At 44.8% G+C, this 25,172-nt stretch overlaps 1 protein-coding gene across 3 annotated transcripts in view; it reads left to right on the top strand.

Moving 5' to 3' along the window:
• PHIP (PHIP subunit of CUL4-Ring ligase complex) overlaps positions 1 to 25,172 on the top strand; it is a 308,803-nt gene that overhangs the window by 246,738 nt on the left and 36,893 nt on the right. For all 3 annotated transcript variants that reach the window (XM_077812726.1, XM_077812725.1, XM_077812727.1), the window contains 4 exons: positions 3,586 to 3,697; positions 3,933 to 3,994; positions 7,095 to 7,250; positions 9,882 to 10,002. In XM_077812726.1, coding sequence (XP_077668852.1) covers positions 3,586 to 3,697; positions 3,933 to 3,994; positions 7,095 to 7,250; positions 9,882 to 10,002 — 451 coding nt within the window. The remainder of the gene's footprint in view (positions 1 to 3,585; positions 3,698 to 3,932; positions 3,995 to 7,094; positions 7,251 to 9,881; positions 10,003 to 25,172) is intronic.

Here is a 25,172-nt window from a genome sequence, read left to right as displayed (position 1 = left end):
CTCCAGCCTGAGTCACTAGACTCGTGATCCTGCAGGGTGGGGGTCGCTGAGTATCCTGGCTTCCTGATGCAGCTGGGCCTGATCCAGTGCTGCCCCATTATTGCACCCTCCCACCAGTTCTGCACCTAGGGCAGATCCCTTCCTGCCCCACCCTAATTACAGCCCTGGGGATGTCACATGGACCGCAGCTGTGTGCTGATTAGGGCACAAATGGCCTACAGGCTGTGGGGCTGAGAATGACTGAGCTAGCCCCAAATTGTACAATTTTTATAACTTTCGGTTTTTAATTCTTTCTTTCTTTCTTTCTTTCTTTCTTTCTTTCTTTCTCTCTCTCTCTCTCTCTCTCTCTCTCTTTTCCCCCCCCACCCCCCCAATGCGTGATGCATGGTTATTTCCAGTCACTGTGTGCTGGGATCAACCATGATGAGTATCCCATCAGATAGATACACACACACACACACACCCCTACCTCTCTTCAGAGATCCTTCTCACAAAAAAGTACTTCTGGAAGAAGAGGATTCCCTTATCACAAAAGGAGCCTTAGAGAAAGTACTTCCGTTTTCTGTACTTTCACATTCCCAGGGAGGTGAATGGTCTCAGACCTGACCTGGACCTCAGAAGGCTAAACAAATACCATAATATCTTAAGAATACAGGGTGTTCTTGTTGGGAGTAATCTTACCCTATTACAAGGCGACGGGTACATAACATCTCTGATCCTTCGGGAGTCTTTCTGAGTGCACCCCAACAGGTGTCAGTCCCTACACCTTCACCTCTTTTCTGGTGGAATATTGTGATTCTCCCTCTTAGATTGCATTCCTGGGCTCCAGCACCCTGTGTACCAACCATGATTTCACAACAGGCCTAATGAAGTTCAATGACTGCAAGTCTTCCCTTTGGGAGTTGTGGCCAGTGGTTAGCAGTGGTCACCAGACAGCCTTTTCTAAACAAAGTGTTGCTTAATCTTAACAGCAGAAACAAAGCATAACATAAAAGAAAAGGGCTTTTAACACAGTAACAGGTCTATAAGTATCACTATAGTCCTAGACACTCTGGCCTCTGGAAACTGGCTTCACCTTAGTTTCTCTTCTTCAGGAGTGTCTGTTTTTAAATCCGTCCAAAGTCCTTTGTCTCTTGAGTGTGGTTAAACCAGTTTAGACTCCTCAACTGGGGATCAGAGAGAGACTTCAAAGTGGTTGGTTCTGCATTGTGTCTTAGCCCGTCCGCTGTTTGCTGGGAGATGTGAATATCAGTGTCCATCCCTTTTCTGGGTGCATATCCTAACAAACCTGCTAGAGAATTATCTTAGGGTAGGAATAAAGTAAACAATACAATAACCAGTTGTAATCGTGCCTTAGTGGGCCACAACTGAGGATGCCAAACTTAGGACAAACTACTGAGAAATAGGGCAAACATAGCCCAAAACTGGTGGTTATTTTTCCATGAGATATACCAAACCAGCAACAAAAGTAAACTTCTTTTTCACCACACTGGCTAACAAGAAGTCATAAAAGCAGTTTTCTTGGACATTCCAGTTCTTACGTCACCACCAAAAATACTGGATTTAAAGGTGAGTGGTTCTTTATAACCAGTCTTATCAAATAAAAGATTTTTCTGATTCCAAAGGCCCAGTCACACACCCACGTCAATATATAACTTAGCTTTTACCCAAAAATCACACTGATGCCAATCCTTTAGTATCTAAAATCTAAAGGTTTATTCATAGAAAGAGAGAAAGAAAGAAAGGTAAGAGTTAAAATTGGTTAAAGGAATCAAATACATACAATATATGCAAAGTTCTTGGTTCAGGCTTGTAGCAGCGATAGAATAAACTACTGGCTTATGTCATGTCTCTGACTGCTTCCAAATCATTGGAAGGACCTCAGTCCCTTGGTTAGAATGCTCCAGAGGTTTGAGGAGGACAGAGGCAAAATAGAGGTGTTTCCAGAGCCTTTTATAGCTTCTGCCATGTGGAGGGAATCCCATTGTTCCTACTGTGGAAAATTACAGCAACAAGATGGAGTTTGGCGTTATATGGGCAAATCACATGTCCATGCATTTTGCCTAGTCACAGCAGAAAATTCCATTAAGTGTAAATAGGCGTCTCCCATGGTCCATTGTCAGTTAAATGTTCTTTTGATGGGCACTTAATTTAAATAGTACCTCCAGGATGTGCTGGCTAGCTACCTTGTGGTTTCAGAGTAACAGCCGTGTTAGTCTGTATTCGCAAAAAGAAAAGGAGTACTTGTGGCACCTTAGAGACTAACCAATTTATTTGAGCATGAGCTTTCGTGAGCTACAGCTCACTTCATCGGATGCATACCGTGGAACTTGTGGTTGTTACCCCAATTTAAAATCCAGGTATAAAGCCAATACTCATAACTTCAAATACAAAAGTAACACATGCATACAAATAGTATAATCATAACCAGCAAATCATCACCTTTTCATAAACATTTTACATGCCACATTGTACAAATTGTGTTGCAAATATATAGTAGTGGTTGCAACAATGTCTATATAGTAATATTTTAATCAAATAACGTCAACCAGTCAGGATACATTGGCCACAAATTATTACAGATCAACTCCATGTTCTTCACACATGGCTCTTGACTTAAAGGACACCTATTTCCATGTAGCCATTAGGCTGACACACTGCAACTACCTTAAATTCTGTATGGGACAGAGACATTACCAGTACAAAGTACTTCCCTTTGATCTGTCGATTGCCCCATTTCCATTCACTCTGGATTAGGGCATGTATTGATTGAGTTTTGCTACAATCTAGGCGAGGTGTTAGTACTTCCTGGGCTAAAACCCATTCCACCAGGTCCAATGAAGCTTTTGTGGCATGTTTTAGGCAGGTACCCATAATGGAGATTTGTATAGCAGCCACTTGAAGTTCAGTCTAAACTTTCATCAAGCACTACTCTTTGGAATCAGCATTGTGCTCTGATAGTCAATTTGGGAAAACTGTGCTACAATCCATATTTCGTTGAGAACTTCTACCTTCCTCTGCGTAGACTGCTTGCCAGTCTCCTCGCAAGTGGGAATGCACAGGAGCCCTCAGAGAAGAGAGAGAAGTGGTTATAACTGTTTGTTGTTTATAAAAGTTTATTGTTTGCTGGACTTTGAGGAAGTTTGTACGTGAGAGGAAGAAACATAGGAACCTTCTAAAGTAAGAAATTCTATTGAGAACAATATGTATTACATATGTGAGTTTTATATATATTAGAATTAAAGATATTAAAAAATTAAACTGTCTTCCACTGCTGTAAGCTTGAAAAATGTTGCAACGTGTTCTAATATACATGTAAATTATACTGATTGCTGATTTTTATATGCTCATTATCTATATTTTTTCTGATATCCTACACAATATAAGTTCTTTCTAAAGTGTGCCCTTTACTGTTGTTTTAAGGGTGTATCAGTCTGAATACTCTTTATATATGTCCATTGACAAAGACATCTCCAAAGAATGACTACCATGAAGATTAGGCAAATGTAGAGTAGAAATTGGTAAAAGAATAAGACTATGACAACAAAGTACTTTTTATTAATGAGATTGTTTTGTATTGTCCAGGTGATCGTTTCAGGTCAGTAATAGATGATGCCTGGTGGTTTGGAACAATTGAAAGCCAGGAACCTCTACAGCCTGAATATCCTGACAGTTTATTTCAGTGCTACAATGTCTGGTTAGCAAATTTGTCTTTACTTCCGCTTTTAATAAATCATTTTAATGTAAATTTTAATCTTGCATAGCAAGCACTGATTTAGGTGATTTGGTTCCTTTAATTGCAATAATAAAACTTATAATAAAGTGTGTTCATTATGTAATAAAATAAACATTACATATAAGAGTAATACATTTTTTACTGTTTAAACAGTACTAATTACTATAATTTAAACTTGGTTATTTTTTTCTTTAAGCTGGGACAATGGTGACACTGAGAAGATGAGTCCTTGGGATATGGAGCTCATACCAAATAATGGTGCGTAAGTGTGTAGATGTGTCATCTTTATTCATATGTATAGAAAGCCTAGCTTATGCAAATAGTTTTTAAAAATTAAAGTTACCAAGTATGTTTCTCTGTAAAATGCCAGAAAAAAAAGAAACAAGAATCATAAAAACAATTGCATTATAAATTTGTGCTTAAGTCACCAGATTACAAATACACATCTATTAAAATGAGCCTGACCTGTGAATGGAGTAACTGGATATATAATCATGTCAATATCATTAATGGAAAGATGAACCTGCTCCCCCACTAGGTTCAGTGGAAATTGCATGCTAGAGAGACCTGTTGTCCCTGCAATGCACTCACTAATTCTATACACACAAAGTGTTTGAGGGCAAATTGGCAAAGGGGACTTATTCCCTCTCTGGTCCAGCTATCCAAGGTAGGAATTGTGAAGTGCATGCTCTCCAGTGGGCCCACTAGCATTATTTCTTCAGTCCATCCACACCCTACTGGGCTACTGCACTCTGAGCTAGTTTTTTTTTAAATTAGTTAAAAACTGAATATAGTTTGGAATATTTTTTTGCTGTTTTCTGGGAGACTTATTGATGACTTTGCTTTGCTATCCATAAACTATTTGTTTTTTCTTTCTCTCTCCCTTAAAGTAGAACTGTGATTCAGTTCAGCCTACTGTACATATTCTGTTACAATTATTTGTTATTTCAGTATGTTTATTCATTTCCTTATTATTTGGTTTTAAAGAATGAAGTACCTCTCCCAGGCTCTTCCTCCTTCTTAGAAATAATTAAAAGTGCAGCAACACACAAGATAAAACCTGCAGCATCTCTAACACCAAAATGTAACAGGTTTCAGAGTGGTAACCGTGTTAGACTGTATAAGCAAAAACAACAAGGAGTTCTTGTGGCACCTTTAGAGATTAACAAATGTATTTGGGCATAAGCTTTCGTGAGCTAAAATCCACTTTATCAATGCATGGAGTGGAAAATACAGTTGCACGTATATTTATACATAGTACATGAAAAGATGGGAGCTGCCTTATCGGTCGGGGGTCAGTCTAACGAGACAATTTAATTATCAGTAGAATATCAAGGGAGGAAAAAATCACTTTTGTAGTGGTAATGAGTGGCCCATTTCAAACAGTTGACAAGAAGGTGTGAGTAATAGTAGGGGGAAATTAGTATGGTAAAACTAGGTTTTGTACTGACTCATCCACTCCCAGTCTTTATTCAGGCCTAATTTGATGGTGTCCAGTTTGCAAATTAATTTCAGTTCTGCAGTTTCACATTGGAGTCTGTTTTTGAAGTTTTTTTGTTGAAGAATTGCCACTTTTAAGTTTATTGAGTGACCAGGGAGGTTGAAGTGTTCTCCTACTAGTTTTTCAATGTTGTAATTCCTGATGTCAGATTTGTATCTGTTTATTCTTTTGCGTAGAGACTGTCCGGTCTGGCCAATGTCAGAGAGTTGTGTAGCAACAGAGTTGTCATATGAACGAGAGGCTGCTAGACAACTCTCTGACACCACATTCTACAGGCCACTACCCTCTGACCCCATTGAGGATTACCAAAAGAAACTACACCATCTGCTCAAGAAACTCCCTTAAGATGCACAGGAACAAATCTACACTGACACAGCCCTAGAGCCCCGACCAGGGGTATTCTATCTGCTACCCAAAATCCATAAACCTGGGAATCCTGGACGCCCCATCATCTGAGGCACTGGCACCCTGACAGCAGGATTGTCTGGCTATGTAGACTCCCTCCTCAGGCCCTACGCTCCCAGCACTCCCAGCTATCTTCGAGACACCACTGACTTCCTGAGGAAACTACAATCCTTTGGTAATCTTCCAGAAAACACCATCCTAGCCACTATGGATGTAGAAGCCCTCTACACCAACATTCCACACAAAGATGGACTACAAGCTGTCAGGAATAGTATCCCCGATAATGTCACGGCAAACCTGGTGCCTGAACTTTGTGACGTTGTCCTCACCCACAACTATTTCAGATTTTGGGGACAATTTATACCTTCAAGTCAGCGGGACTTCTACGGGTACCTGCATGGCCCCCTCCGGTATGCCAACTTTTTTATGGCTGACTTAGAACAACGCTTCCTCAGCTCTCATCCCCTAATGCCCCTACTCTACTTGCACTATACTGATGCACTATACTTGATATATATTTATGTATAAATATACCTGCTACTATATTTTCCACTCCATGCATCTGATGAAGTGGATTTTAGCCCACGAAAGCTTATGCCCAAATACATTTGTTAGTCTTTAAGGTGCTACAAGGACTCCTCGTTGTTTTTACCAAAATGTAAGATATCCATCCAACCACAAACCCAAACATCCCAAGAATCTCTTGCTACACCTACAAATATTTACCCTTATTGCACTTTCCCTGCCCAAAAGTCTGGATAAAAAGATGGATCTTGCAGTGTGCCCTGAAAATCAACAGATTCTGGCTAATTTTGATCAAATCAGGGTATTAATTCCAAAGTTGAATGCCCTCAAGAGAATGCCCTGACGGTAGCGTCTCTTCTATGTCTCAGGGGCTCCAGTTCAAGAACCTCCACTTACCATAGCAATGGAAGAAGGAAAAAGGCAGTTTTCAAAATAGGCAGGTCTCAAGAGCTATATAGGTTAAAATCAATATCTATAAACTCGACCTGAAAACCTATAAAGCACCACTACAGTTCCCAGAATATAGTTAAATTATCAATTTATTTTAAAAATTTCACATGCTACAGAACTACCCTTGTTTACTGCAAAAATACATTCTCCCACAAACTGACTGTAAGTCTGCAAGTCTAGTAAATAGAAAATCCACAAAATTCTGTCAGGATCCAGCAATCTGCATTGTGGAAACACATTTGTTAGCTGGTAACAATAATACATGAAGCATGTAGGACCCCAGAACAGTATCAAAGCATTGTTGTCTTTTGCACAAAGAACTACACACCTTACACCTTCATTCAGTAAAGCGATGTTATTGTATATACTGCCTATATTAATTGCTCTGTGTTTTTAATAGAAGTATGTCTGTCTTGAAATATAAACAGATGACTATTTTGCAGTGATCATCTGGGTCTTTTTTATGGCATATTTCAGCTGTGTTTCCTGAAGAGCTGGGAACTAGTGTTCCTTTAACTGATGTTGAATGCCGAACATTGATCTACAAACCTCTGGATGGAGAATGGGGTTCCAGAACCCGAGATGAGGAATGTGACAGAATTATTGCAGGGATAAACCAGCTCATGACTCTAGGTAAACATTTGTGATTGAATAATTTAGGAAACATTCAGTATGCAAGCTAACTTTTTCGGAAGGGATGATGTGCATTTTTATGAGAACACCACAATCCACAAAATTAGTAAATGCTATCATTGATCAACTATAATAGTCATAAAATCACTACTTACATAAGAATGGCCATACTGGGTCAGACCAAAGGTCCATCCAGCCCAGTATCCTGTCTACTGACAGTGGTCAATGCCAGGTGCCCCAGAGGGAGTAAACCTAACAGGTAATGATCAGTGATCTCTCTCCTGCCATCCATCTCCACCCTCTGAGAAACAGAGACTAGGGACACCATTCCTTACCCATCCTGGCTAATAGCCATGAATGGACTTAACCTCCATGAATTTATCCAGTTCTCTTTTAAACCCTGTTATAGTCCTAGCCTTCACAACTCAGGCAAGGAGTTCCACAGGTCGACTGTGCACTGCGTGAAGAAGAACTTCCTTTTATTTGTTTTAAACCTGCTACCTATTAATTTCATTTGGTGGCCCCTAGTTCTCATATTATGGGAACAAGTAAATAACTTTTCCTTATTCACTTTCCCACGCCACTCACGATTTTATATACCTCTATCATATCCCCCTTTAGTCTCCTCTTTTCCAAGATGAAAAGTCCTAGCCTCTTTAATCTCTCCTCATATGGGACCCCTAATCATTTTGGTTGCCCTTTTCTGAACCTTTTCTACTTGAATTATTACCTTATAAAAAAAAGAAAATATTTTGTTCACAACATGACATATCTACGTAGTGCCTTTAATGTATAGTCTGACCCAAACTTTCAAAGGTGACTAGTGATTTTGAGAGTTTCAATTTTTGAACATGTAACTTGAAAGACCTTGAAGAGCTTGATTTTCAGAAAGTACTGAACACTTGCCCTTTGAAAATCAAAGCCTGTTTATGATATCTCAAACTGAGCACCCAAAATCACTTGCTAGTGTTGAAAACGTAGGCCCCTATGTTGAATACAAAAGCTGTAACTTCATTTTGAACAGAGAGCAAAAAGTATGTATTTGTTTTGTTTTCCTAGAGAATGTTATGATAAATAGCTGTACTTGGGATTTTCCTAACTAATCTGCTGTGTACTCCAGCCATCATTTTTCTTTTCTTTGGGTTGTGAGGAGAACGGATGTGTAATGTATTGGTTAGCAAATGGTTCACCATGAATTTACCACTTGTGGGGACAATTGCTGATATATATTGGCAGTTTCTGAAAAGTACATTATAAATTCTTTCTACATACATATCACTAATTCTGTCATTAACATAGTCAAAGGTATGCATATATCATTGATGCATATGTTGAATAACTTTAGGTGTCTTGTGATAAGATGGCTGTTGAAATGTGCATAGTTAATTCTTGTGTGTCTGTATGGTACTTAAATGTGTGAACTATTATAAACAAAAATTTGGTGTAACAGGGATTAAGATTGGTTAGGTGTGACATCCCCTAATGCAAAAAAACAAGGAAATATGAAGTTGTGGGACGCCTTGGTGGAACCTGAATGCTTATACAGCATGTTTTCTTTGATGGGGACACACTGCATCTTCACAAGAAACTACCTTCTGACCCCACAAATAAGGAAACACACTACACATAACTCATTAATCTCCCTCTTTCAGAATAATGTAAAACGTTAATTACAAAAGGAGTTAGCAGATACCAGTAGTGATATGTGTAGTATGTTATGTGTTTCTGGAGGAAGTATGAAGTTGTAATTAAGGTTTCCACTACCGTGCCTCCATAGTAAGAGTAATGGTATATTTAAATTATCTTAGCTGGTTCTTTCCATAGTCTGTGTGAGGTTTTGTTTTTTTAACTACTACTATTGTTGCTTGCTTTGTATAAAGGTTCAATTTACTGTAGCAATCTTAAGAGTAGATTTTTAACTGCAATAGAGCATTCTGTTTCACCTTTTTCTTACAAAGCCCCCCCTCAACAGGCTATAAAAATGCTGCAGCCCCCCACTGCTCCTGGCTTGGGGGGCCGCCGCTGGCTTCAGCCCTGCGACGCTTCCGACTGGGGAAGCGGGGGTGGCTTTAGCCCCACGTCGCTCCTGGCTTCAGCACTGGGGCTTGGGGCACCAGCTTTTAGCTGTGGAGCTCCATGGCCTCCCTGAAAGGGCTCATGGACCCCCCAGTTGAGAACCGCTGTGGTGATGTCAAGATTAATTAAGTGATATTTTTCCAAAGCAGAATGAGTCAGAAGTGCACCAATTAATATCTTGGAATTGCATGTTTTGAATTATATAACTTACAGATTTGTATCTGTAGCAAAAAGTAATTCTCTTTGTATTTTGAATGCACACAGCATGCTTCTCAGAGTGCAGTCTTTCATGTCCAGAGGGATGGCTCTGATTAATCACTACAGTAATCATGCTTATGGCATGTGCTACAGCACATGTGTGTGTATAAAATTTCACTGATATTTTAAAATATGTAATGTTGGCTTTTCTTGTTTGTTTCTGTCACTTACTATTTGTATTCTAAGCTTCAAGGAGTGTGTCGGTGGGGAGGGGTGTTGAAAATAAAAAAGATCTGAAACAGACTATTAAAGTGCTGGTTTTATGTGATATAACATTGAATTTTCATTTGTATTTAGATATTGCTTCTGCATTTGTGGCACCTGTGGATCTCCAAGCTTATCCAATGTATTGCACTGTTGTGGCATATCCCACAGATCTCAGTACCATTAAACAAAGACTGGAAAGCAGATTTTACAGGTTAGATCCAAGTCTCTGTTACTTCTATAAAGTAGTGCCAAAGAGACCTTTTTGATTGTCTTTTTATGGGATAATGTCTAACAAAGAGATTGAAATAGGTAGACTGTGTCCATCTGTCTCATCATGCATCTATCCTTCATCTAGGTTTTCTTTTTATAAAATGTTAAAGTAGGGATTGACCAGCTGTTTTTCTTGGATGTGAATTTTAGAATATGCATTGTTCAAGTGCCTAGTGCTACAGTTGGCTCCATGTCTGTGGATCCAACTGCAGGATCAGGGTATATGTCTATAAAGTGATTTTCAAATCAAAATAATTGCATTTATGCTTTTAAAATTAAACAAAATGACTGAAAATATTTAGTTTACTGTTTAAATTTATAAATTGAAAAAATAGGCAGACTAGACCTCACAGCATTTGAATGTATTTATTAGCAGTTTATAGTAAGAGTCTGCACATAACATGTACTTTTAAGACAGGTTTCAAAGTAGCAGCTGTGTTAGTCTGTATTCGCAAAAAGAAAAGGAGTACTTGTGGCACCTTAGAGACTAACAAATTTATTTGCGCATTTAAGAGAAACTGTTGGCTTGGCAGTTTAAGTCCCTTTATAAAAGTCTTATTGAATTAGGACACCGTTTCATTGTAGTTGCAGACAATTTTTTGAATTTTGTTTTAACTTGTTAGCACAGTTTTCATCTCTTTTCCTAAATGACTGCTGTGTTCGGCAAATTGTCTTTAATATTCAGTATTTAATTATCTGAGATGAAGTAATTGTTCTATTAAAATACTTTGTGGAAGACTCCTTCTCTTGATTTACAGAAGATATTTGCTTTGAGAATTTACCCCCTCCTCCCCGTGCATATGGCATGTTGTTTTGCTACTTGGGCTGAATCTGAAGATTAATATGTAGTGCTCCTTGCATACTCATACATTACTAGGATGTCATTCTAATATAAAACTGTTTTTTCATTGTCAGAGAAAACGGACATCAGAGGCTTTTGAACACAGATATTTACTTTTTCTCTTTCTTGCTTCTCTCTCTTCCCAGCCAATTTCTCTCTGTCTTTCTCTGGGTATTTTTACTGGAAAGTTTACTGAAATGCTATTTCGAAATTAGAAATTATTTACTAAAATTGCCAAATACACATATACTGTTCTGTTCTAAGATAATATGTTCCAAGACATATGTCTAATTTTTAAAAATAGTATTAATCATAAGACAATATTTATCTGCCGAAGGAATTTTATGCAAACTGAAGATTTGGTTCTTCTTCAAGTAATGTCCCTATAGATGTTCCACTTCAGGTGCGTGTGCACCCCATGTGCTTTTGATCAGAAACCTTCGATAGCAGTGTCCGTTCGGTCTGCACATGGGTCCCTTACCTCCCATACCGACATCAAGGCTATATAGGTCTGTGCAAGAGAACCACCCTCAGTTCCTTCTCAACTGCCTTGGTCTGAGACAGACCCTGAGTGTGTCTGCCTCAAGTGTGCCTCAGCTAAAAGAATTTTTCCTAATTGCTAGTTTAGTTCAGTTTAGTTCGTAAATTAGATTAGATTAGTTTAGTGGTTGAGAGGATTTGTTTTGTTCCTCTCCCCTCCCTCTAGGGAGGGTTGCCCAAATGCACTGCCTCGGATACACGGTGTACCCCACCTTGATGACTGGCTCCTCATGGGTCTCTCACAGCGGGAAGTCACCTCTGTGATCCTTGCCCTTCGCATGCTGCTGACGTCTCTGGGTATCTGCATCAACAAGGACAAGTTGGTGCTGACATCTACACAGAGAATGCACTTTATCGGCATGCATCTCAACTCCGTTGCAGCCAGGACTTTCCTCCCAGCAGACTGCTTCGCAATACTGACATCTGTCATCACGGATCTGTGTCGCAGACCCTACACCACAGTCCACTGCTGTCTCTCTCCCCTCAGCCATATGGCTGCCTAGACCTATGTGACACCTAATGCACATCTCCACATGCGTTGGCTTCAGGTGTGGCTTCTTTCCATCTACAGACCCAGCATGGACCATATGCAGACCAGAGTTGTCCTTTCCCAGTCCATGCTATCTTCCCTCACATGATGGACCGATCCTTCCAAGGTCTTAAGCAGCAGCCCCTTCGCCACTCTCATACCGCAGATCACCATCACGACAGATGCCTCCCTTACAGGTTGGGAAGCCCACCTGGACCACCACACAGCCCAGGGTCCCTGGATGTCAAGGGAGGCCAGAATTGACATAAATGTGCTAGAGCTCTGGGCAGTCCATTTTGTACGTCCGGCCCTTCTCTCACTTGTCCAATCCTTCCACATTCAACTCCTTCCCAACAACATCACAGCAGTCGTGTATGTCAACAAGCAGAGCGGTACCAAGTCTCTCTCCCTCAGCTCCAAGTCCGTACACCTCTGGAACTGGTGCATCAAACACCACATAATTCTTCAAGCCATGTACCTCCCAGGCACCTAGAACTCCCAGGCCGACTAACTCAGCTAGGCACTCTACATCAATCACGAGTGAGAGCTACACGGCACCACACTACAGTACTTCTTCAAGCTCTGGAGCATCCCTTAATGGAACCTCTTTACCACGTCTGAGAACAGGAAACTGCCCCTCTATTGTTCCAGAGGGGCAATAAGGGAGGACTTGCATGGTGATGCTCTCCTCCTCCCCTGGAGCGGAGACCTTCGCTATGCCTTCCCTCCCATTCCCTTTCTTCCGCAAGTGCTATGCAAGATTTGCCGAGACAGAGTCACAGTACTACTCGTAGCCTCGTCAGTTCTGGTTCATGGACCTCCTTTGACTCTCCACCCACACACGGATCTGCCTTTGCACACTCCCAGATATAGTCACACAAGATCGGGGGAGACTCGGGCATCCCAAACTGAATTCTCTTCACCTCATGGCCTGGTATTTGGATGGGTGTCAAGGGTAGACCAGGCATGCTCCACCCTGGTGCGGCGAATCCTTACTCAAAGTAGGAGAGAATCCACCAGGGTATTCTACCGAGCGAAATAGAGATGCTTCATGCTATGGGCTCGCCATCACTCACTTAACATGGTATTTATACCAGTTGTCCTGAACTACCTTCTCACCCTCAAAATGTCCGACAGCCCCTCAACTCTGAATGGGTGCAGCAATCAGTACCTTTCTTCCCCCTGTTGACAGCACCTTCGTCTTTACTCACCCCACCACCGTCCGCTTCATGAAGGGTTTACTCAATACCTTCCCACCAGTACTGAAGCCCAGGCCCATATAGGACCTTATCTCATCCTCCCGCTTTCACAAAACCATCCTTTAAACTGTTGGCAACATGCTCTCTCTCCCACCTCTCAATGAAAGTGACATTCCTGGTAGCCATAACTTCAGCCAGGCGGGTCAGTGAGCTGGCAGCTATGATGGCAAATCCCCCTAACACCACATTCCAAAAGGACAAGGTGTCCCTGGGACTCCATGCAAAATTTTCTCAAAGATCGTGTAGGCATTCCCCCTGAACCAGTGCATCAATCTACCTATTTTCTACCCAAACTGCACACCTCCCACACTGACAGGGTCCTACACTCCCTCAATGTCCATCATGCATTGGCTTTCTACCTTCACAGGACTCAGTCCTTTCGCACATCGCCGAAGCTCTGCATGGCCATTGCCGAACGGTCGAAGGGTCAAGCCTTCTCTTCCTAACGAATCTCCAAATGAGTCTCGGGGTGCATCCAAGAATGCTACAACCAATCTGGTGTACCCTCACTTGATAGAGTCTACATGAGCACAGGCCACCACATCGGCCTCACTAGCAGATGCGTCCTGGCAAGACTTCTGTCGTACAGCCACCGGGTGCTCCGTCCACACCTTCACAACACACTGTGCCATCACACAAGCAGCAGCTACAGATGCAGCAGTTGGCCAAGCCATTCTGAGGACCACGCTTCCATTAGCGTCCTCGCACCCACATCCACAGTGATGGCCGCTCGCAAATCATCCACGTGTGGAATACACATGGGGACCATCTCTCGAAGCAGAGGAGGAGGTTACTTACCTGTAATTGGAAGTTCTTCGAGATGTGCAGTCCTTATCTGTATTCCACTACCTGCCCTCCATCCTCTCTGCTTTAGACTACGTTCTAAAATGGTAACAGAGAGACTGGAGATGCGTGGACCCATACTACCTATTGTACCCTCAGCAGGGAGAATGAGGGGACACAAATACACATGTGGGTCAACGGACACTGCTAAGAAATATTTTCAGACTTAGGTGCATGGTGTGCATGTGCATCCACATGTTGAAATACAGATAGGGACCACACACCTGAAAGAACCTCCAGTTACAGGTCAGCAACCTCCACATATTACCTCACCCATCCTGTCTCTCTAGTACCCTGGTACCAACACTGGTACAACATCACTGTATATACATTGTTAAGTAAATCCCATTTTTACTAGATTTGTCCATGGTGTTGGCAAACCCTGAAGAGGTAACAAGATTTTCTTCTTTGAGTGATGTTCCCAATGTGTATTCCACACACAGATACGCATGCACACCATGTACTTAAGTCCAGAATTTTTTGCAATCAGTGTCCATTGGCCTGCGCTTGCACTGTAGCTCTCCTCATGCTCTGAACCGAGGGCATATACGGCTTTATGGGCGAGTGCTTCTCCAGTTCAGACTGCAGCATGCCCTGAGTCAGAATCTGCAGTGTCCTCAGCTTCTTTTTACTGTATTGTTCCTGTAAGAATTGTTTGTAGTTAGTTTTTAGTAGTTTTCCCTTGAGAAGTCTGGGGTTATGCTTACGATCCCAGGGTTCAAAAAGTGTGTTTCCTGCCCTCTCTCCTTTTCTGTGAGCAACAAACATCAACGCTATCTCTATTGCCTGGGTGAGGCTCACATTTCTGCCAACTGCAGCATCTGTTGCTCTTTTCCCCCTAGAACTCCTGAGGGTTGGGAACTGAGACTCAAAAAACACCTCATGGAGAAGGTAATGAAGCCCCAATCCAGTCCGGGCTGCAGACCCCCACCCGTACATCAGCCACAACAAGTGGGCAGCACTTCTCCAAGAACAAGCTCAGGAACAGAGGCTAAGTCTCTTAAGCCGAAAGAGAAGGCTTCACAGGATAGTAAAGGACATTCTCATAGACATACGGCCAAGTCATTTGTGTCTAAGTCTATCCCAAAAAGAAGGGATCCCTCCCCAACCTCATCAGAGTTGGGAGAGCCAGTGCACACAAGTGCTAAAGTCTTATACCTGCTTAAATCTTCTTGACAAGATAAGGAGGTGCGCAAGGGTACAGATCCAACAGTTCTGACACCAGCTCCAGTGGTGAATACGTGAGACAGACAGCTCCTGGTGCTTCCATCTACTTCGGTACCAATATCAATGCGGCCTCAGAGAGAGCCGACAGCCAGGGTGACCAGAGAGGCTTCAGCTCAACCACTGGACTCTCATATTCCCAGACAGTCAGAGACATATGTCTCCCCAGAAGGCATTTTTGCTCTCCCTTCTCTGCATTCACTATTCTTATCGGGTCCATCTATATTCCAGGACATGGTTACACTGGAGGAGGAGTCTGTCACCAGGAGACGTTCATTCCCCTATTCCACCTGCTGGCCTTGAAGCATAGCCATTGGTACTGTCCGTCCCATGGGTAATTAGGGATCCAGCCTTCTCTTCCGATGAGTTGGAGGCTCCCCAGGAGCCTCTGAGGCACCGAAGAGAGGCGACCCTGGACAGAAGCCCTAGAAGGTCAGGATTCCAGCCTCCAATCCCACACAATTGGCCAAGGGACACATGGTACCCTATGCTGTGGGGTCCCCTCTGCTGGTGGATCCATCTTACTGACAATATTGTGGACTGTGGGAGCCCTACCTCAGACACCCAGGATCAGTGCTTGAGTCCTGCTTGCCATCGCCTGGCCACATGCAACCAACCCCATATGAGTATTCAGAGAAGGAAGGTGAGCCAGATCCAACGGTTCTGGGAGCAATCTCAGCATCATCACCGGATGAATTGGTCACTCTATCTTCTCTGTCTCCACCAGATGAGTTTAAACAATACGAAAATCTCATGCACAAGGTGGCAGCAGAGATACAAATCTAGCTGGAGGAAATTCAGGAGTCCCAGCAAAGCTTACTAGTCACACTGCAGCCCTCTGGTCCCAGTAGAGTGGACCTTCTCATCAACGAGGCCGTCATGGACCCAGCAAAGGTAGTTTAGCACACTCCTGCTTCTTGTGCTCCCACTCCTAAGAGGGCTGAGAAGTGCTATTTTGTCCCATCCAAGGGGGAGAGTTCTAGTTCTCTCACCCTTTGCCAAACTCCCTGGTGGTGAGGTGGCTACTGAGCAGTCTACGCAACAGCATCCAAATGCTGCTACTCCTGATAAGGGACACATGAGACTCGACCTTCTGCCTCCCTCCAGTTCAGGATCTCTAATTATCAGGTCCTCTTGGACAAATATGGTTTGATCAATTATACTAGATTTCTAGAGTTTAAGGACAAGCTCTCTGAGGAGGATAGAGCCTATTTCCAGGCCTTAGTGGATGCGGGCAAATGGGTGGCCAAAACTTCCCTCCAATCTGTGGTGGACTCAGCCAATACCATATTGAAGGGCATGGTTACAGCCATTGTCATTAGGAGAGACTCGTGTTTGCGATCCTCAGGTTTCCCTAGAGAGGTGCAGAGTGTCATCCAAGATCTGCCCTTCGATACTAACAATTGTGACAGGTTCGGGACAGATGGCTACAGGAGAGTGATAGAAGGCAGATATATTAGCCCCAGGTTAAGTAGGTCCCTTTTCCCTGGGTAAGGTAAGAGGGAAGGTTCCAGAATAATCAGGAACTTTCTAGAATCAATTAAGGCAGGCAAATCAGGGTACCTGGTTTTAAAAAGGAGCTCACTTCAGTTTGTGGTGCATGTGTGAGGAGCTGGGAGTAAGAGGCACGAGGAGCTGAGAGTGAGAAGGCGTACAGCTGGAGAACTGCGGAGTACAAGCATTATCAGACACCAGGAGGAAGGTCCTGTGGTGAGAATAAAGAAGATGTTGGGAGGAGGCCATGGGGAAGTAGCCCAGGGAGTTGTAGCTGTCGCACAGCTATTCCAGAAGGCACTCTAGACAGCTGCATTCCACAGGGCCCTGGGCTGGAACCCAGAGTGGAGGGCAGGCCTGGGTTCCCCCCAAACCTCCCAACTCCTGGTCAGACACAGGAGGAGTTGACCTGTACTGTTGGTTTACAAAAACGGCCAAACTGAGGGCTGCTGTGAATCTCCGAGGCGAGCAAATCCACCAATAAGTTGAAGACCCACCAAGGTAGAGGAGGAACTTCGTCACAGTGGTGTCAGGGATGGGATTTGGTATGCACAGCACGGCAGAAGGAGGGTGTTGTTACTTTTTTTTAAAAAAAAAGAGAGGGTTTTTTTTCTTTTTTCTCTCACCACAATGGAGGAGGTAGTGCGGGCACTACAAGCCACGGCTGTCCAGCAGGAGGCTACCCGTGTCCAGGCAGCCACCCAACAGGAGGCAGTGCGGCTGCAGCAAGAGACTAATCACCTGCTGATTGACCAGGCCGCTCAAGACCTTGCTATGTTGCGGGAACTGGTAAATCAAGTGAAGGTCCTTATGGAGATGAACCACAGCCATGATGGGACGTGGATCATAAGGGCCAGAATTGCCTGCAGAAAATGACGGGGGAGGATGATGTAGAGGCATATCTCCTGGCCTTTGAGAGGACAGCCCTACGGGAGGCCTGGCTTCGAGATCAGCGGTCTCGCATCCTCGCCCCATTCCTGTGTGGGGAGGCCCAGAAGGCCTACTATGATTTGCCTGACGAGGCTGCAGCAGACTTCCCCAGCTGAAAGCAGAGATCCTGGCCAGATCTGGGGTAACGACTGCAGTGCGGGCCCAGCGATATCATGAGTGGAGGTACCAGGAAAACAAAACCCCGCGGTCCCAATTATATGACGTCATCCATCTCGCACGAAAGTGATTATGAACTGAGTCCCGGAGTCTGGAGGAGATACTAGAGGTTCTTGTCATCGACGGGTACATGAGAGGATTACCACCAGACCTCCACCCTGGGTAAGCCAGAACTAACTCTCCACCTACAAAGAGGTTGTCGCACTGGTACAGAGGCGAAGGACAGCGAGGGAGCTGACCTGACCAGTTAAGGAAGAAGCACCCCGAGTTAAACTATTAGCACCAAGCCCTAGAGCTCGGGTGACTGGGCCACCAGGAGAGCCCAGGTGGAAAAAGAGAGGGGCTGAAGGCCCACCAGAAGCCACAAAGAGTCGGAGCACTGAGAGGGAAGAGGATTGTGATGTTAGACTGCCCAAACCAAGAGACCGGGAATGCATAAAGCTGCATACAGATGTTACGCTTGCGGGGAGAGGGGACACATAGCTGGACAGTGTCCCAATGCCGAGGATCCTATGCAGTGTAACCTGGGGAACTGGACAGACCCATGCTCCCTAACCCCCCTTGTGGGGGGTCTCACTAACCCCACATATGTACACCAGACCAGTGAAGCTAAATGGGGTAGAGACCATGGCACTGATTGATTTGGGGAGTGCTATCACGCTTGTCTTGGGGAAGCTCGTGAAGCATAGTCAGCTGCTGTGGGCTAAGCGTACGGGGATAACATGCGTCCATGGGACAGTTGGTTATTACCCTACCATCCCAGTAAAAATTGAGATTCAGAGGAACACTACTGAGGTAGCAGCAGGTGTAGTCCCTAAACTCCCACACCCAGTGCTCATAGGGAGGGACTTCCCAGGGTTTGGAGACTTATTCCCGGGAGGGGAATTGGAGAAAGGGGGAAACCCTGAAGTTAGTGAGGCATCCACAGTAGACTGTCAACCCTCAATCTTCTCTGAAATATCCCCAGATTTGTTCTCCACTCCCAGACAGGGTAGGAAGTCGAAAAGGGAAAGGAGGGCAGCTAAGGCCTTGGGAACCCGAATACTGACCCAAAGCCAGAGGGTCGCTCTCATAGGTAGGTGGACCCGAGCAACTGAAAAGGAGGCCACCCAGGAGGGAGAAGCACCCGAGTCTGACCCACAGCCTAACGCCTCTGAACCAGTAGAGGCAACAGAGACTGGCCCCCTAGATCTCGGGCAGATTAGCCCCGGGAGAGGAAATTTTGGACGGGAGCAGGCTGAAGACCCAAGGTACGACAACATTAGGAAGGAGATGACCAAAATAGATGGGGTCCCCGTGGAAGGGAAGACCCAGGGACCAGGACCCTACTTCATAATGAAGAAGAATCTCTTATACCGGGTCGCACCAGTACAGGGCAGAAGGTACAGCAGATCCTAGTATCTCAAAAACACCAGAATGCTGTATTAAGTCTGGCCCATATTCATCTTTTTGGGGGACATTTGGGGGTAAAGAAGACCCTGGCACAGGTCCTGCGATGATTCTTCTGGCCCAGAGTACATGAAGAAGTGCGGAGGTACTGTGCGTCCTGCCCGGAGTGTCAGCTGCACAGTCCCCGTCCCCACTTGAGGGCACCTTTAGTACGCCTTCCCATCATAGAGGTCCCCTTTGAGAGAATAGCCATGGACCTAGTGGGACCCCTGGAGAAGACAGCCCGGGGCCACCAATATATACTTGTCGTTCTGGATTATGCTACTCGCTACCCAGAAGCCGTCCCCCTGCGGAACACAGCCTCTAAAATGATAGCTAAAGAGTTGGTGGGGATCTTTGCCCGAGTGGGGCTACGAAAGGAGATATTAACAGACCAAGGTACCCCATTTACGTCAAAGCTAGTGAAGAACCTCTGTATGCTGCTCCATATCCATACCCTGAGAACTCAGTCTATCATTCGCAGACCGATGGGCTGGTAGAAAACCGAACCGAACCCTCAAGGCAATGATAAGGAAAGTGGTAAATCAGGACAGGAAGGATTGGGACACCCTACTACCCTACCTTATGTTTGCAATCCGGGAGGTACCTGAGGCATCAACTGGGTTTTTGAGGCCTCAACTGGGTTTTTCCCCTTTGGGTTATTATACGGCGCCACCACTGTGGCATACTAGATATCGTGAAAGAAATCTGGGAAGAGGAACCCAATGAGGGGAGTAATATAATTGACTGTGTGTTGCAGATGCGAGAACGGATAGCCCGGGTCACCCCTATTGTACGGGAACATTTGGAAAAGGTGCAGGAGGCTCAGCAAACCCATTATAATTGCCAGGCAAAAGTCCGACAGTTGCAACCAGGGGATAAGGTGTTGGTGTTAGTACCCATGGCAGAAAGCAAGCTTTTGGCCCAATGGCAGGGGCCCTATGAGGTGGTTGAACCCGTGGGGGAAATAACCTACAAGTTGCGGCAGCCAGGATGCTGGAAACAAGAGCAAATTTATCACATTAACCTCTTAAAGCCTTGTCACCAATGAGAGGCGTGTGTAGTGGCCCAAGAGACCCAAATCCAGGGAAATAACATGCAGGAGCAGATCAGGATATCCACTGATCTGACACCAAACCAAAAGAAGGAGGTAACTGAGGTGATGAACCGATACCAGGACATGTTTTCAACCAGACCAGGTCGGACCACCGAAACAAATCACCACATTATCACAGACCTTGGGACAAAGGTAACTTTAAGGCCCTGTCGGGTCCCAGCCACAAAAAGGGAGGAGATCAAGGCAGAGGTAAAAAGGATGTTGGAGCTGGGAGTCATTGAAAAGTCCCATAGTCAGTGGTCAAGCCCGATTATGTTGGTGCCCAAACCTGATGGCACCACTAGGTTTTGTAATGACTTTCACCGGCTGAATGAAATATCCAAATTCAATGCATACCCCGTATCGATGAGTTAGTTGACCGCCTGGGCAACGCCCGATTTTTGACCACCCTTGATTTAACGAAGGGATACAGGCAGATTCCCCTTGCCAAAGATGCGAAAGAAAAAACGGCATTCTCTACCCCAGAGGGTCTGATTGAATATACTGTTCTTCCTTTTGGACTGCATGGGGCACCTGCCACCTTCCAGCATCTTATGGACAAGCGCCTACGACCCCATACCAGTTATGCAGCGGCATACCTGGATGATGTGATTATTCACACCCCCAACTGGGAAACCCACTTGGAAAAGGTGGAAGCGGTTCTGAACACACTAAGACGGGCTGGCCTCACAGCCAACCCAGCCAAGTGTGCTATAGGGCTAGCCAAGGCTAAAGAGCTTGGCTACATTGTAGGAAGGGGTATGGTGAAGCCCCAACTAAACAAACTAGAGGCTATCCAAAATTGGCTCCGGCCGAATCGGAAAAAGGAAGTCTGGGCATTCCTGGGTGTGGTGGGGTACTACCGACGATTTATTCCCCATTTTGCTACCAGAGCGAGTCCCCTGACAGACCTGATAAAAGCCCGGGGTCCGGACATGGTGAAGTGGACAGATGCCGCAGAGAAAGCATTCATGGATCTACGGACAGCCCTCTGCAGTAACCCTGTGCTTATAGCCCGAGACTTCAACAAAGAATTCATTTTACAGACAGATGCATTTGAAGTAGGATTGGGAGCTGTCCTATCGCAGATGGATGGAGATGAAGAACACCCAATCCTCTACCTTAGCAGGAAGCTCCTCCCGAGAGAGCAGAAGTATGCCATGGTTGAAAGAGAGTGCCTTGCTATGAAATGGGCCATGGAAACACTTCATTAACACCTACTGGGACAACAGTTTTCCCTTGTGACCGACCATGCACCCCTCTAGTGGATGCAGCGAAATAAAGAGAAGAACACAAGGGTGACCAGATGGTTCCTGTCCCTACAACCTTTCCAATTCACCATACAACACCGGGCTGGAAGCCACCATGGCAATGCAGATGGTTTGTCACGGGTACACTGCCTGACATCCCAAGTTGCCCAACCCCATGTTGTTGAGCAGAGGCAGGGGATATGTGACAGGATCAGATGGCTACAGGAGAGTGATAGAAGGCAGATATATTAGCCCCAGGTTAAGTAGGTCCCTTGTCCCAGGGTAAGATAACAGGGAAGGTTCCAGAATAATCATGAACCTTCTGGAGACAATTAAGACAGACAGGCTGATTAGCACACCTGCAGCCAATCAAGAAGCTGCTAGAATCAATTAAAGCAGGCTAATCAGGGCACCTGGGTTTAAAAAAAGGAGCTCACTTCAGTTTGTGGTGTGCGTGTAAGGAGCTGGGAGCAAGAGGCGCTAGGAGCTGGGAGTGAGAACACATACTGTTGGAGGACTGAGGAGTACAAGAATTATCAGACACCAGGAGGAAGGTCCTATGGTGAGGATAAAGAAGGTGTTGGGAGCAGGCCATGGGGAAGTAGCCCAGGGAGTTGTGGCTGTCGCACAGCTGTTCCGGGGGCACTCTAGACAGCTGCATTCCACAGGGCCCTGGGCTGGAACCCGGAGTAGAGGGTGAGCCCGGGTTCCTCCCAAACCGCCCAACTCCTGGTCAGACACAGGAGGAGTTGACCTGTACTGTGGGTTCACAAAAACAGCCAAACTGAGGGCTGCCGTGAATCTCTGAGGCGAGCAAATCAGCCAATAAGCGGAAGACCCACCAAGGTAGAGGAGGAACTTTGTCACACAACCTATTCCTTGATAAAACAGATGAGTTTCTCCACTCCCTCAAAGATTCAGAAACAATGCTTTACTTGCTGAGCATTTATACCCCTGTTCCCAAGAGGAAGCATCATAGACAGGTATATAGGTCAAAACCAACTTTTCAGCCCGTTTATCATTAAGTCCTTAGGAGCCACCATACAAGAAACAGATGGTGTATAGATTCAGGAATCCAGCCTTGGCAACATCCACTGCTGTTTCGTGCTCTAATCCCCAGGGGAAAAGTTTCTTTTGATGGGACTGTTTAGACCTGTATCCCTTCATTGATGCCTTTCCTGTCTCCTATTTAGGTGTTTGGAGGCCGCCTTCCTCAATTAGTCAAAAACTGGACATCCCAAACTACAAACAAATCGCATTAGAGGTTATCCCTGGTGACTATTCCAATTACTGACATTTCCTTCCCAGTTCTTCTTCAGGGATTTTACAACAGGAAGTGAACTCCCTGCACCTCAGGGGAGCCATAGAAAAAGTTCCATCTCAATACCATGGGAAGGGATTCTATTCCTGTTGCTTCCTGATTCCCAAGAATAATGGAGGCCAGTTCTCAGTCTATGTCAGTTAAGTTTATTCAAAATCTAAAATTCCACATGATCTCCTTGGCATCGATAATTATCTCATTAGAGGAGGGCAAATGGTTCACGGCTCTTGATGTGAAAGATGCATATTTTCATATAGATATTCATCCAGTTCACAGGAGTTTCCTTGGGTTCCTCTTTGATCATGACCATTAACAATTCAGAGTCCTCCCCTTTGGTCTGGGCGGAGCACCCGGGGTGTTTACAACATTTTCTCAGTTATGGCTGCTGGGATGAAAAGAGAAGGATTTACAGTCTTCTCATACCTCAATGACTGGCTTCTCAGAGGCAACTTTAAAAAGGGAAGAAGGGGAGTCTGGGGAACTACAGACCTGTCAGCTTCACCATTTTGAAGCACTTGGAGGAGAGGAAGGTAATCAGGAACAGTCAACATGGATTCACCAAGGGCAAGTCATGCCTGGCCAACCTGATTGCCTTCTGTGATGAGATAACTGTCTCTGTGGATATGGGGAAAACAGTGGACATGATTTACCTTGACTTTATCAAAGCTTTTGATATAGTCTCCCACAGTATTCTTGCCAGCAAGTTAAAGAATATGGATTGGATGAATGGACTATAAGATGGATAGAAAGCTGGCTAGATCGTCAAGCTCAACAGGTAGTGATCAACGGCTCAGTGTCTAGTTGGCAGCTGGTATCAAGCGGAGAGCCCCAGGGGTCAGTCCTGGGACCAGTTTTGTTCAACATCTTCATTAATGATCTGGATGATGTGATGGATTGCACCCTCAACAAGTTCGCGGATGACTCTAAGCTGGGGGGAAAAGTAGATATGCTGGAGGGTAGGGATAAGGTCCAGAGTGACTTAGACAAATTGGAGGATTGGGCCAAAAGAAATCTGATGAGGTTCAGCAAGGACAAGTGTAGAGTCCTGCACTTAGGACGGAAGAATCCCATGCACTGCTACAGGCTGGGGACCGACTGGCTAGGCAGCAATTCTGTACAACAGGACCTGGGGATTACAGTGGACGAGAAGCTGGCTATGAGTCAACAGTGTGCCCTTGTTGCCAACAAGACTAACGGCATATTAGGCTGCATTAGTAGGAGCCACTGCCAGCAGATGGAGCGAAGTGATTAGTCCCCTCTATTCGGCACTGGTGAAGCCACAACTGTAGTATTGCGTCCAGTTTTGGGGCCCCCAGTACAGAAAAGATGTGGACAAATTGGAGAGAGTCCAGTGGAGGGCAACAAAAATGATTAGGGGGCTGGGGCACATGACTTATGAGGAGAGACTGAGGGAACTGGGCTTATTTAGTCTGCAGAAAAGAAGAATGAGGGGGGATTTGAGAGCAGCCTTCAACTGTCTGAAGGCAGGTTCCAAAAAGGATGGAGCTAGGCTATCCTCAGTGGTGTCAGATGACAGAACAAGGAGCAGTAATCACAAGTTGCAGTGGTGGAGGTCTAGGTTGGATATTAGGAAAAACTATTTCACTAGGAGGGTGGTGAAGCACTGGAATGGGTTACAATGGAGGTGGTGGAATCTCCATCCTTAGAGTTTTTAAGGCCCAGCTTTACAAATCCCTGGCTGGGATGATTTAGTTGGGGTTGATCCTGCTTTGAGCAAGGGGTTGGATTAGATGACCTCCTGAGGTCTCTTCCAACCCTAATCTTCTATGATCCTATAACTCCTAAAAGGAGGTCCACAGGGCAATTTGTGTTCTGCTCAATCTTTTACCTTCCTTAGGTGTCTGCATCAATCACGCAAAATCCATGTTGGCCCATATGAGGTGCATAGACTTCATAAGGGTGACATTAGACTCAACTACACAAGAGCGTATCTGCCTCTCGAAAGGTTTCAGGCCACAAGCATTCTCATGCACCAGATCTCTGTTAGATCATCAGTCAGAACTTGCCTTTCCCTCCTTGGCCACATGACTTCATGCGCATATGTGACACCGTTTGCCAGGCTACATCTACAATGCCTAGAAACCATAAACAAGGTCCCAATTCACTCATGTTACCAGGCTCTCTTGTCTGGTGGACACACCAACACCTGAAGCAACCA

Source organism: Eretmochelys imbricata, chromosome 3, assembly GCF_965152235.1.
Source record: "Eretmochelys imbricata isolate rEreImb1 chromosome 3, rEreImb1.hap1, whole genome shotgun sequence".
NCBI lineage: Eukaryota > Metazoa > Chordata > Testudines > Cheloniidae > Eretmochelys > Eretmochelys imbricata.
The sequence above is the reverse complement of the archived record's forward strand: the minus strand, read 5'-3'. Positions and strand labels throughout refer to the sequence as shown.